Source organism: Thermobia domestica, chromosome 9 (genome assembly GCF_964235325.1).
Source record: "Thermobia domestica chromosome 9, izTheDome1.hap1.1, whole genome shotgun sequence".
Classification (NCBI taxonomy): domain Eukaryota; kingdom Metazoa; phylum Arthropoda; class Insecta; order Zygentoma; family Lepismatidae; genus Thermobia; species Thermobia domestica.
In genome coordinates this window covers 11,354,835-11,369,987 of record NC_137462.1, presented here as the reverse complement: position 1 = coordinate 11,369,987, position 15,153 = coordinate 11,354,835, and the positions used below count along the sequence as shown (strand labels likewise).

At 33.3% G+C, this 15,153-nt stretch overlaps 2 protein-coding genes across 4 annotated transcripts in view; both read right to left on the bottom strand.

Moving 5' to 3' along the window:
- The window catches only part of LOC145694416 (suppressor of activated egl-4 protein 2), a 58,435-nt gene that overhangs the window by 40,633 nt on the left and 2,649 nt on the right, over positions 1–15,153 (bottom strand). For all 3 annotated transcript variants that reach the window (XM_081770615.1, XM_081770614.1, XM_081770616.1), the window contains exons 2-3: positions 11,365–11,642; positions 8,167–8,376 (exon numbers count right to left, since the gene is read on the bottom strand). In XM_081770615.1, the coding sequence (XP_081626741.1) occupies positions 8,167–8,376; positions 11,365–11,637 (483 nt within the window). In that variant the 5' untranslated portion in view covers positions 11,638–11,642. The remainder of the gene's footprint in view (positions 1–8,166; positions 8,377–11,364; positions 11,643–15,153) is intronic.
- LOC145693895 (uncharacterized) lies at positions 1,673–3,587 on the bottom strand. The gene is made up of 2 exons (XM_081770062.1): positions 3,401–3,587; positions 1,673–2,151 (listed from the first exon to the last, which is right to left on the bottom strand). The coding sequence occupies exons 1-2, from the start codon at positions 3,480–3,482 to the stop codon at positions 1,673–1,675; spliced, it is 561 nt and encodes a 186-aa protein (XP_081626188.1). The 5' UTR covers positions 3,483–3,587.

Below are 15,153 nucleotides of genomic sequence, written 5' to 3'. Positions count from 1 at the left end.
TTCATAAGTGAAACGAGATAATGAAATGCAACTTACCACAATCATAGCTAATGAAATGAAATGAAATCTTTGAGTTTTACGTCCCACGATTATGCCGGTTAGGCTAAAGGAGACGGTGATTATGAGAAATGAATTTAATGGTGGAATGAAGAAAGTGGGAGAAAACGGGAGAACCCCGAGAAAACAAACGCACACGATGTTTGTCCAATCATAGATAATGTTATTCTACAACAGAAAATAAGAACCTGAAGATTTTCAGTGTTGCCATCCACAGAAATTACAGTGTTGCCAGAATAACATTCCCCCAAAATTTAACTTAACCTCCTGAGACCCAAGACAAGACTAAAATGAATTTTGTCATCTAAAATGCATTTCTTAGATGAAAATCAGATGTAAAAGTCAATTCAAGAAAAAAATTATCAACTCAGATTTTTTATGGTGTCATAATTGAATGTTCCCTATAGGGAACATTGGGCCTGCAGCTCATGTTTTGTGAGAGTATTTTTTAAAGAATAAGTCAATGTTTATTTCAACTATTTTACTATTCTTTGTGAATTATAAGTACAATATATCATTACAAGTATTAAGAATAGAGTGTAAATTTTATATTTAAAATACATACATACATAGTTATAGATACACACTTAAAATACGTACAATAAACTACCTTTTTTTGATATCGTTGAAATTTAACCTTTTAGTCTACTTTTATATATATTGTTCTCAATAATTACAGCATGTTGTGGTACTCTTTGAAGCAATTCCTATTAGCTACCAGGCACAAGTGAACATTGCATGCCTTGCACAGAACTCTGGCTTTATTGCTCTTACATCCAGGAGGTCGACATCTATGTGCTTCGCTATCCATAATTTCGGGCATATGAAGAGAACCTTCCTTCCTTAACTCAGCTGAGGGATGGGGACTTGTTGCTTGTCGTTTACATAGATTTCTTGTCATTTCACTTTCTTCATCGGTTTCGTTCTCTGGCTCTGGCTCTCCATAGTCCTTCATTTTCGTTGTATCGTGGAGAAGGGATTCTCCAAGAGACATTTTGAAGTCAAGAAACTGGAATCTGTTCTTTATAGGTGTGCCTCTTACTATTTCATCTCGCCTCATTTCTAACCAGCTGGCGGCAATGGCAAAGTCATAGAGATGCATAATAACTCTGACTGTTCATTTTCTCGTTCGTGTTTGAAATCTATAGTGTGAGATAACCCTGACCAAAAGACCAACACCACCTATTTCGGAATTGTAACTTTTTACAACTTTTGGCCTCTGGACAGCCACATACTTTTTTTTATTTCTTCCACCATCTCTTACACTCATCGAATGGTAAGCAACCATCTACGGAAGATGCCAAGAGCACAGGCTTATTATCAAACCATTTTGTTATGCATACTTGTCCATCATTTCTAACCACCTGATCAATTGATCCCTACCTAGGGACTGCAACTCCCTGTCAGATTTCAAACGTACAGCTTGGGGAATATTTCATTTTCTTATGGTACCAGTTCCCTGCATCTTGGCTTCCGAATGAAGTAAATCAAAAAGTGTAATGGACGTGAAAAATCGATCCATATATATTGTACAACCTTCCGGAAGAGATGAAGTTAATTTCATAACAGCCTTTTCACCGATGGTCAGATTCTTCATTCCAGGATTATCTGATTTTTAAATTGTGTCCAGTAAAGGATACTTCAAATACGACATCATAACTATAACTCCAAATAAATTTTTGATCTTCTCAGGCGTAGCGTTTAAGATCTTACCACTCTTAACATGATATATTTTGTTAGTTGCTTTACTAACGTCTTCGTAAAAAAAGACACCAGGAAAGTACTTTTCAAAATGTTGGATCGAGCGACATTTTCTTACATCGGAGACGCCTAGTTGAAAATCAGTAGCAGGAGGCAAAGGTTGGGAAACATCTGTATGCTTCCACCGTGTAGGACGTCTTATACCTTCTAGGTGAACTGGAGAGTCTTGTTCTTCAAAATCTGATTCATCTTGGTTTACAAATTGAATGCTGTCCTCCACATAATCCCGTGGAATCAGGTCGAAGTACTCTTCTTCATCTTCATCAGAGAGATCCAAATTTGAGTAATTTCCATCGAACAATAGTTCCTCTTGAATTTGTTTGTCTGTCAGATCTACGAAATAAAAATTAATTACAATATATTATGTTTGATATACTCGAAACGCGTTAGATTAATTTGCAAAATATTTTTTTCAAATCCTAGGAGCTCAGTTTCCATTTAGATTGGGTGAAGATACTATGCATCTTAACTTGAATTCATTGTGTATTTTCTTAGCTGCGTAAAGACAAAATACGGAAAAAATAAGCCTTGAATTATAATCAAAGAGTAAGTAATGCCGAATTGACTAAAATAGGGATCTCCGCTCAGATATGGATTTTGGAATCAATTTTAAAAATTATCCTAAAACAATAATACAAAATGTCTCACAAAATATTTATTTCACGTTCGAAGAAATAAGTGAGATATCTTAATTTTGAAACAACGTATGCAACAAACACTGAAAACGTCCCCTCACCAATTTGATTGGTGTGGTGTCAAGATCAGCTTCTGCATATATGCAAGTTGTATGAGAATTGGGTGATCCATTCACTATTTTCTAGTCAGATGTCCAATGTGATAGTTGAATTCCGATCCAGCTATTGCATATATACAGAAGCTAAGTAAGGCAATTTTGAAGCCAATCGAACCAAATTGGCGCGGATTCGTTTCTAGTATTTTTAGCTTATGTCATTTTCAAATTCTTATACCACTTTTATTTGTGTGAACTTAAAAATATCGATATATTTATTTATTCCAGAGACTTTCAAATTGAAATAAATTTTGAAAAATAGTGGAAATCACCATTTTAGGTTAATCTTATGCACGATATGCTATCATCATTTTTGTCAATTCATGCACTAAGCTTGCTTGTCCAAGATAGAGGGACATTTCTCTTGGTTGCAATCGTCGTCTCTGGTAACAGAATTAGACCATGTGGAAACAGTGGAAATTTACCATTTACCAGAAAGGAATTTTGGTTACAATAGTTCTTTAATTAGATAAATTTTAAATAGTTTAAAACATAGCATGAATTTAGACCATTCCTTACGTAAATTAACGTATTGCATAGAGGTAGGCTAAATATTTATCAAGGACATACACATTACTTTCAGAAAATGTACTCTATCATCTATATGTACTTTCGTCAATTTGGTGACCCAATGTTCCCTATAGGGAACATCGAAAATGACTCGTTTTTTACATTTTCGTAATTCGTAAGAAATGAATGTTACGATAATTCAACAATGCACTACTTATGCGTACATAAAACAACAATACATAAAATCAAATGAAAGAATCATATTTCTAAACAAATATTTACCTTTACGAGATGCAGCCGCGAAGTTTTCTGCCATCTTCGTTGACTTTCCACTGTCTGATGTCCTAACAAAACAAATGAACATCGATATTCGCTACGTTGTCACATAGTTGCAAGCTTCTAGTACACGTTCAAGAAAAATACCCGCCTTCCTATTACTGCTCTAAAGAAAAACACCAAACATATAGATGTTCCCTATAGGGAACGCTGGGTCTCAGGAGGATAAGGCAGGGACTAGGGGAACGAATTCAACTGCATTTGATTACGTATCACGTTGTCTTGGAATCCTCTGAACTACTTTTTGAATAATAGATGCATTTAATTTGTATTAAACAAAATAGTTCTAACATACAATTATTAAAATTTAAAAATAATATTATTTAAAAAGTAGTTCACAGGATACCAAAATAAAATAAGTAATCAAATGGAGTTGATTTCGTTCCTGTAGTCACTGCCTTAACCTAGATTTTGGGGGAATTGTTATTCTGGGAAAACTATAATTTTTATGGACGGCAACACTGAAAAGGCTTCAGGTTCATATTTTCTGTTGTAGAACAACATTATCTATGATTGTAGTAAGTTCCATTTCATTATCTCCTTTCACTTTTGAATAAACAAGAAAAAGAAAAACGGTAAATTTTGTATTATTTTTTAGTATGTCAGGCTCTTAATGAGGATTAATGGAACTTAATACATATCTTTCTGAAATTAACACTTCTCTTCGTATTTATCAATATAATTCATTGAAAGTACATAACGCTTCATTCTTTTGTATTTTCTTAGGTGAAATAAATTTTATATTCAATTAAGTTTGTTTACTTTTTAAATTTTATTCTCCATTTTTATAGTTGTATTTGGATAGTATTTCTTTTTAAATGCTAATCATTTGTTTTGAAGTTCGATACGACTATCCATTTATTATCAGCTCATTCTTGTGAACCTAAAATTATGGTATTTCTCCCAGTTTTATTTATTTATTTTGTTTGGAGTTTAACCTCCAACGATTATGCACCGAGGCTAAAGGAAGCGGTGATAATAAGGATGATGGTGGTGAAATGACTAGAGGAAACGGGATAATTCTGAGAACACCCACGAGCACGGTGTTTGGCCACCTCAAAGTTTACTTGAGGCGGGTTGGGAATCGAACCAGGAATCCCACGAACCAGAAGGGAGTGCTCTACCGCGGCCCTCCATATAGTTTTAATTCTATCTTAGTTTAATGCTCGATATACCTATAGAAGAGCCAGGAAACTCCAAATGAAAGGTAAAGGGAAAAAACAAGGAATGTCACAACACTACATTTTTCGAAAAAACGGCTTTTTAATATTGAAAACCGTGTACACTCATGTCCAAAATGATTGTCGCATATCTATAACTGTCTTCTTGTAAGAATATAATTTGATAATGATTTTGCAGGGTACTTTTAATACTGATACTATGTATATAATCTGGAAATCTATATTTGTAGTAAATTTCATAGAAAAAGAATTATAAATACGAAAATTAGAATGAGTAAAACAAAATATTGCTAAATGGACAAGAAAGATTTATTTACGTTTTATTATTCTTATTTTCTGCTCTTTTGACATGTAATTTGCCACATACATGTCTTTGGCGATTATACACATACTAACATTATAAGAAATACCGGGCGAATTCGTTATCAAATTATATTCCTATAACAACATATTTATAAACATACGACAATAATTTTGGACATGAGTGTACAAAATGAATAGGGTTGAATTAAAAAATCGATCGCTTAATAAAGTTAAAAGTAATTGTCCATTCGTTATTGTACGCAGTGAAATAGTACCAAGAGTCACCAACAGATAGGCCAAAGCACTCGTTAAAGCACACACATGGACATTCCTTGTTTTTTCCCCTCACCCTTCTAATATAGTCTTGTTATAACTTTACCTTGTGTGTTGGGAGTTTAACAGCTCGGAATAAAAATGTTTAACAATAATAAGATGCTAGTTAAAAAATAAGTGAAAGGCGTTGTTAGGTTAATGTTTGGTTTTGTTTAATTAATGAGTCTTGACGCAGAAGTTATGTACACGGTTGAGTTTTTAGGAAGTTTATGATGATATGAAAAAAAGGACTGTGGTTAGTACTGATGAAATATTATATCATTGTAGAATTAATGTGTATAAATGGTACAGTTAATAAGTTTTTGTGGAAGTAAAGTCAAATAAAGATTGAAAGCAGTTACTTGTACCGGAGTAGAGATCGGTGTAGCATAATCACAGGGAATACTTCTGAGAACAGTTGATACCATTTATAATAATCAAACATGCTAAAACAATCCTTTAGTAATTAAAGAGTTTAACTCTATGTGTTTTTTTTTTTTTTAATTCTGAGCAGCCATTTTTGCGTAATCTTTAAGATACATTTTTTATCTTACAATGGGGGGGGGGAGGGCAGTGGCTCAGTGGTAGAGCGTTCATCTCTGGTATGTGGAGTCCTTGTTTGATTCTAGCTCGCGTCAAGTGGACTTTGTGATGGACAAACACCGTGTGCGTGTATTTTGTCGTTGTTCTCCCCTTTCTTCCCATTTACTTCATTCCATTATCATCGTCTCCTTTAGCCTACCCAGCATATCTGTGGGACGTAAAACTAAAATCTTCCATTTCATTTATCTTCTATTTACTGATGGATGTTTAAGGATGCATATTTAATAATTCAGAAGATAAACATTACATTGAACCAATACCTGCAATAAGTTATGAGAACTTGGAGAAACAAGAATGGAATTTTGGTGTCAGAGTTATTGTAATTCAGACATCTCCATGTGGTTAAAGTTCGGTTATAAATAGAGACGCCAGATCAGATTGAAGAACGGACCGACTGATGAAGTTAGAGCTGCTAATATGAGATCAGCTAATCCGATTTGTATTTCTGGGCTCAAGAATTGGAAACTGCTTCATAAATACTGATTCTTACAACAGCTGCAACATTAATTTATTTGTACTGCAATTTGCAAAGATTTTCTACAAGTAATGAGTGAATATTTGTGCTACGATATTTCCATCTATAATATAATTCGTAAAATACGATCAATATATTTAATCGTAGATGAAACGGACTTTTTACAAACATACTTTAAAACTTAGATTAACACAATAACCTTAATATGATTATAATTAGCTTCTTCAATCAATGTTTCTCAGTACATGTATAGTTTCAGAATTGGCATAAAATACGTATTTTTATCATACCTCCAGAAAAGAATACCATTGAAAAAAATTATGTATGGGAATTTTGTTCTTGCTCGATCAAATTCGCTGTAACGATGTTCATCTCTAATCTGGAACACACAGCACTGCGAATATATTCCCTTTGTTTTCGTAGTATTGGTATTAGTACAAACAAATAATAAACTGTTTTCCTCCATCTGTAAGTTAATTACAAATCGAAAACGCTTCACTTAAAAAAAAGGGAATTACTAAGATTTACACCTATATTCTTAACGCTACATCTGGATAATTGCATACATGCAAACGAAAAAGAGTTGCATTAGAAAGGAGATCGGAAAATTCTTCATTTCTTTTTGAGTATTTGGTGGAGCATGTGACGTGGTATAGTAGGATCATCGTATATTACGAAGGTCTTTTAATCGTAAAATCTATTATACGAAAGCAAACAGGAAACTGGATATGAGGTTAAAAAAATTTCGCAACATTTCAGTTCTTCCAAAAATAATCATAATCATAGGTATTGTCATTATTGGCAATCACTTGCTGCAACTGAGAGGCTTCCATGCTCCACGGTGTTTCGCTAACCTCTTCGTCTTCACATACGATTTTTCCTTTTGATATCGTCCATTAATTGTAGTCTCCTTCGCCCTCTCCCTCTCTTTCCTGCCACCATACCCTCTAGCACGTCCCTCATGATACAGTTTCTTGTTAGCCAATGTCCTAACCAGTTCTTCCTTTTCTTAATAATATCTAAAATTGTTCTTTTCTCCCCAGCATTTCTAACACACTTTCATTCGTTTTCAGCTCGAGCAAGCTAATTCTCTCTACTCTTCTCCACATCCACATTTCGAAATCATCCAATCGTTTTCATCGTTTTTGCGTAAAATAATAAGCAGATTTTTATTTCTTTTAAAAAAGTACATTTAATAAAGATACTACTTTCTCATCTCTGGTTCCTGACCTTATCCCAATATTTGCCTGGTGTGTTTTGAAAGAAACTAAACGTATATTCAGTCAGGTCAGTTTTGTTGGAAGTGAGATAGTATGGTGGAGGACGGCCTGAAATGTGCGGGTTGATCTTGCATGATTGTTTGTAAACCCGCCAACTGAACTGGATTCAAGTCCCCCCCCCCCCAGTTGTGGTTCGTAGCTCACGTTAATAGTAGGTCTATCCTTCATAATCTCGGAATTGCATAAGGATGCAAGACCAAAAGGTCAAAATTCTTAGTAATATACTATTATCAAGATTTTTCCATGACTGTACAGTTCATAATCAAATACTTAGCATAATAATCGATAACAGTAACAAATCTGGGAGCTGAACGACCTGGGACTCAATGCCCCAAACCTTAATCTTTTACTTGCCCGTTGTTGTCTCATCGTTTTTGTATCTATTGGTACTTAAATGCATTTGAAAAATACTATAATAATAATAATAATAATAATAATAATAATAATAATAATAATAATAATAATAATAATAATAATAATAATGATGATGATGATGATGATGTCTTAAGGGACAACTGCACAAATATGTTTCTGAAAACATAAAGGAACACTACTTACTTCTAAATATTTTTTGATGATTACGTCTATTTCTCTGTTAATAACAGCTTGGATATTTTGCCTCAGCAAATCTAATGACTTGCTCGTCGTTGTGGCACATCGTCCTCGGAACTTGTTCACTGTTAACAAGTGAGAGCGTTGGGATGATCTTACATATTGACTAGAAGCCAAGTTGGACAGGGTCACCTGCCTCATGCTGTAGGGATTCCTCTAAAATAAGACAAATTTAAAAAAAAATAATTGTTACATTAAAATTAATTCATTTTTCATTAAAAAAAAACAAATATTTCACTTACTGTTAAAAAAAAGTAAAGAACACGGAATAAAATGTTTACCTTAATGCATAAGTTCCTCTTCCCCGGCCACATTTCGTTTGTACAAATGCTGCAACATAATTGGAAGTGTATATCTTCTATCAGAAAATTTTCGATAGAAGATGCAGACTTCCAAGCATGTTCAATAAATCAAATAAGCAATAAAAAAGTAAGAATATCTACAATTCGCAATCTGTTGCCACCAAAATAAGAAAAAGAAATGATATACTTCAGTTTAACGTCCCACGTTTACGTCCGTTAGCCTAGGGGAGACCAATGATTAAGGCAAGTAAATGATGATGCAAGAATTAGTGGAATGAGAATGTGGGAGGAAACGAGAGTAAACGAGAAAACCCACGGACACGATGCTGTCCACCATAAACTTACTTAGCCGGGGATCGAATCAGAGACCCCACGTATCAAAGATAAGAGCTCTACCACTGAACCACCACACTCCTTGCCAAAAGAAGAAGGATTAGTCTTTTTCAAATATCGCAGACGATGCACAAATGTCTGTCGGCAGGGAACATAAAGGTAAGCGTTAAGGTTGGTTTAAAGGGACAAGTTTTGCCGATAGATGGCACTACAGCCTTCGTATCTCTCCCATGTAGAGCTCCTTCGTGGCTAAGTGGTTAGCGTACGCGCCTTTGGCGTGGGAGACCCGGGTTCGATTCCCGGCTGGAGCTCATGTGGTTCGGATTACACGTTAATCAGTAGGTCCACGTCTCATATAGCCTCGCTGCTGAACGGGACGTTAAACTCAAAATCAACTCTCTCCCATGTATTTTTTATCTTTCACGAAAATTCACGATTTCTCTTACAAATTTCAACCTATAGACTTCAAATTTTTAGAAAAGAAACTTCATAATCTATCGAAGGCAGTAATCCGTGCCGATATTTTATTTAGAATTTTCTTCATTGTTGAAATGGCTTGATTCTTGAAATGGATATCCAAACCTATGACAATCGAACTGTTTCAACAATGAAGAAAATTCTAAATAAAAAATCGGCACGGATTGTTCCCTTTAATAGGTTATAAAGTTCCTTCTCTAAGAAATTGAGGTCTCTAAGTTGAAATTTATAAAAGAAATTGTAAATTTTCGTGAAAGGTAAAAAAATGCATGGGAGAGATACGAAGACTGTAGTGACATCTATCGGGAAAACTTGTCCCTTTACACTAACCTTAAATGTATACGTTCTTGAAATAATGTTTACATTGTTATAGTCACTTAGAGAAGTGTCTTAGTTTTATATTACTATGTTACATAATTAAAAGTAGTAGTTTCATTTCTTAACAGTTTTGCGGAAGATTGACTAAATCACTATGATAGGAGCAAATCAACGTGCTTCATGTAGAAAACAAGTATTTTCACATACCTTGTCTTAATTGGTGTTTTACTTCACTAATATTTCACTTCCTATATACTGGAAGCATCTTCAGAGGAATTAGCCTTTAAAGATAAATCGAATTGTAATAAAAAGTGTTTAAAAATTTATGTCAAAGTTGAAAAGGTACACCCGTTCAACGAACGTTACAAAATTTACTTATATTACAATAAATTTAAAAAGAAAGAATTTCCTTTTAGTAAGTTTTTGATAACAGTAACGAAATTTTACATAGGAACTGGCTACTATGATACATGGTGGTATTAATGAAGAATCATTATTTTCCTTACATGACTGTTATTACATCATTTGTGTTAAAGTTAGTTTAAAGGGATAAATTTTGCCGATAGGTGTCACTAGAGTCTTCGTATCTCTCTCATGTATTTTTTACCTTTCACGAAAATTCACGATTTCTCTTAGGAATTTCAACCTACAGACTTCAAATTTTTAGAGAAGGAACTTCATAACCCATCGAAGACAAAAATCCGTGCCGATTTTTTATTTAGAATTTTCTTTATTGTTGAAATGGCTTGATTGTTGAAATGAATATCCAAACCTTGAACAATGCACTGTTTCAACAATGACGAAAATTCTAAATAAAAACTCGGTACATTGTTACCTTCGATAGGCTATGAAGTTCTTTCTCTAAAAATTTGAAGTCTGTAGGTTGAAATTCCTAAGAGAAATCGTGAATTTTCGTGAAAGGTAAAAAATACAAGAGAGAGAGAGAGAGATACGAAGACTAGTGACATCTATCGGTAAAACTTGTTCGTTTACACCAGCTTTACGGAATGGAAATATTTTTTATAACTGTGTGTAACAAATGTTTAAGAATTTTGCTGTGGATATTGAAATTTGCTGTGGATACCATAAATACACGGAAGAAAATAAACAACGAAAGCATGTAATTATACAACGATACTTGTATTTTTAACAACTTTATTTGTATTTATGGGCAAAATGTACTTTTAAAATAAGCACAAGCTGTTCAAGAAAGGAAGAAGAAGAATTGCAAAGAAAAATAGAATTTCTTTTTGGTTGTTATATGATACTTTTTATGATAGTGATTCGACGATATGAGTTAGTTGTCATAGCAACGAAATATAAATAATATGCATAACAGATATATATATAACAGAGGATCCATATCGTGAAGACTGTATGGTACAATTTTTAAAAAGTGTAAATGTTTAACTTGTTTCGTGCTACAATAAAAGGTAATATGATGCATTGTGTAAATGGATTTTAATAAATCCGTAGCCTTAGTTATATTAATATACAAAGTGAGGACCTTACGTTATACTTGAAACTCGATCTATCTTCAAGGGTTAATTCCTCTGAAGATGCTTCCAGTATACAGAAAATGAAATATCAGGGAAGAAAAACAACAATTAAGGCAAGGTATGTAAAAAAATATTTATGTTCTATGTAATATATAATTGTGTAAATAACATAAAATCCTCATGATCTTTCAGAAGTACAGAGAACAGTAACGTACCATTTGCACCCATGTCTGGGGCTCCGATTTGACTGAAGCAATGCTTGTAGCCGGCACAACCACGTTACACCTCATTGGAGACTGGCGGGAATCGGAGACGACTACAGAAGTTGCTCTCATATCAGACACAGAGCTCACAGGAGGATCAGAATAGTTGGTTTGGTTACTGATAATTGCAGTAATACGAGTGTCTCCATAATTGGGTAGAATGTTCGCATGGTGTTGTGTTGGTGCAGGCGATGCCCAAGTTACTGCTCCTCTTTGAATTACCATTGTTTCTGAAGGGGAAAAAATTAAACACAAAGCATAAATAACAAATTAATCTACAGCAGACACAAAAAGTTCCCAAAATTTTATTGCAGCTCTTTATTACCACAATATCACACTTGTCAAATTGATAATTAGGCATAATTAAGGAGTGTAATGAACAAGTTTCATTGCGATTGCAACACAAATGCCAGAACTACAACAATATTCCGGAAAGTTTTTGATTGCCCCTCGTACAATATTGATTGCGAGGTTAATAAATTTAATGCAAGTGTTACATTGTAAATTGTAATTATTACGAAAAAGCCAGCTATACTTACATACTGGGACTACATAAATATGAGTACAAAATTAAATGTACTGTGTTACCCCAATAATTTTACTTACATTCAGGTGGAAGTTAAATCTTTATTTTTCATTCTTGTTTTAAAGAAGGTAGAAAGAATATTTCTCTGTCTGAGAATTTGTTATAAAATTTCTAATATTCTTACGTAATTGATGAATGTGAATTTGCGTGATGTGTCTGACGACAAGCCTTTATGTAATAAAGAACCTCATTATAAAGGTGTGCGCAGACGAGATTTCTCTCCATCAACATGAATTTCTGGTAATGCGGATTTCTAGATTTGGGTGACACGTGTACAAACGTCACTTTGTAGTTACTCGCGCTTAATAACCTTAGCGAAAATCCTAGTATAAGACATTATTCTCTCAATTTTACGCTGGTATATATATATAAACTACATGCTTGGGTTCCTAAATCTTAAAGAGATTTTTTTTTTTTTTTTTTTTTTTTTTTTCAGAATTTGGTGATAGCCGTCGCGTAGTATCTCCATCCAATAGATTCTCATTTAGAAGTTACTTCTACATTTAGAGAGCGAAATGCAATATTAACATACTAGCGTACTTTCTACACAGTGCATCATTCACATATGAGCATGAATCTCCTTGGCATTCCTCACAACACCTATACATGTTCCTTTACAGACACAAGTAAAAGATGTCTTGATTTAAAAAAAAAATGGCAAGAGGTATCATAAAGGGAAGATTTCTTCGATTATTTTTTCAATATCTTGCACCGTTTGCAAAGTTTAAGCCTACTTCCGGTTGGAGTTTCTAATTCATGTATGATCAGTGTTTTCTTTCATCTTGCATGCAGTATGTAATAAGCAAATATATTACATAGAGAATTAATTATAATGTCAGTGATATATGGTGTTCACTGGGCAAAACACTCCAAATAATAAAGATTCATCTTAGACTGCAAAAATAGATATCCTTTGTTTTTCATTATCATTTAGTCATGAAACAAATGCTGGAAAGATATACTAACCTCGCATACAAATGTGTGGTGTTGGAATGTATAACTCGTAGGATATACTTTAAAAAAATCAAAACGTCCAGTGTACCCCTGAAAAATGTAATGAAGAAATAACGGCCACGTTTTTTAAATATTCAATTAGAATTGAACACTCTACACAAAATTTGCAATCGATCAGTGAAAACGGCATCTTTCTACAGCTTACGGTTCCCGAGAACTTACTGTCGAAACAATTGGCCACAAACATATAAATCTAGCATCTTAATATATAGACTAGCTGAACCTGCACTCTCTACACAGCGCTTCATTCGCATATAAGCATAAATCTCCTTCTCCTTCCTCACAACATATGTACACTCATGTCCAAAATTATTGTCGCATATCTATAACTGTCTTATTGTAAGGATATAATTTGATAATGATTTTGCAGGGTACTTTTAATACTGATGCTATATGTATAATCGGGAAATATATATTAGTGGTAAATTTCATAGGAAAAGAATTATAAATACGAAAATTAGAATGAGTAAAATAAAATGTTGCTAAATGGACAAGAAAATTTTATTTTCATTTTATTGTTCTTATTTACTGCTCTTTTGACATGAAATTAGCCACATACATGTCTTTGCCGATTATACACATACTAACATTATAAGAAATATCAGGCGAATCCGTTATCAAATTATATTCCTACAACAACATATTTATAGACATGCGACAATAATTTTCACATGTGACTGTAAGGTGAAAGACGTCTTGATTAAAAAAAAAAAATCGGCATGGGGTATCAAAGGCATAGATTTTTTCGATTATTTTTTCTCAATATCTCGCACCGTTTGCAAGGTTTGAGCCTACTTCCGGTTGGAGTTTCTAATTCATGTATGACCAGTGTTTTCTTTCTTCTTGCATGCAGTATGTAATAAGCAAATACATTACATATGCAATTAATTATAATGTCAGTTATATATGGTATTCATTGGGCAAAACACTCAAAAAATTAAGATTTATCTTAGACTCGAGAAATGGTTATCCTTCCTTTTCAATTATTATTTGGCCATGAAACAGACGCCTGAGACATATACAACAGTGTGGTGTTGGAATGTATAACGCATAGGATATGATCCTTTAGTTTTTTTAAATTTCAACGCTTCCAGTGTGCCATAAAAAACGTAATAAAGTAATAATGGCATTTTTTTTTTAAATATTCAATTAGAACTAAACAATCTTTGTAAAATGTCCAATCGATCAGTGAAAACGTCATCTTTCTAGAGCCTTTAGTTTCCGAGATCTCATTGTCGAAAGGACTGACCACAAACATATATATAAACGTCCTCAACATATAGTTTAAAAGAACTAAAAGATGGAAGCACTATTCACATGCATTGATTTTAGAGATTTATTAAAATACAAAGGCTTTAAACAATAATTTTATATCATAAACTTTATGAAAAAGATATAGTTAACTAATTTAGACTATTTAAAGTACAAATACTTAAAATGTTTGTATCTGTTAAACGTGAAATCATACATAACCGTAAATGAAAGATTTGAAAGCTAAAGTTATAGGTTGGAGCTCATGCGCTTTTAATCGCTATTGTAGCATTTTAATAAATGGATATTTTAAAAAAATACAGTTTGAATAAAATATAAAAATATTTACGAAGCTAAAGCTCTTCATCAGTGTCTAGCTCTCAAAGGCAACAAGGTTGGTTGCCGAAATCATTCTAGGAATATAACAATCGAGTTGGGAGGATTCCCAAGGCATATAATAGGTGAATGTTACTCAACCTTTAAGCAAATGTGCCAGATTGTATCTGTGTCAAAGCATTCTATTTAATTTAATATGAACGTTAAAAATATATTTTTTTTATACCTTGTTTAGGTTTTTAGAAGCACTGAATTGTTAAGAAAACAAGATGGAATCCTTTTGACACAACTTCTGCCGTTTATCACGAACAAAAATATAAAAAAGCACTTAAAAATACAATTAATTCATAGAATATAGTACTATAAACAAATACCAGTGTTACGTGTACACCACGCGAAAGAATTTGGTTTGGTTACATTCTCAATTGATATTGAAACCGAAGTTGTAGAGGAATTCTATCACTTCCGGTTTTCGTAGAGAGTTAGAGATGGTGATAAAACATATTTTTGGGATGCTTTAATAGACTGGAGGGAATCGCTTCTCATTGTCTAAT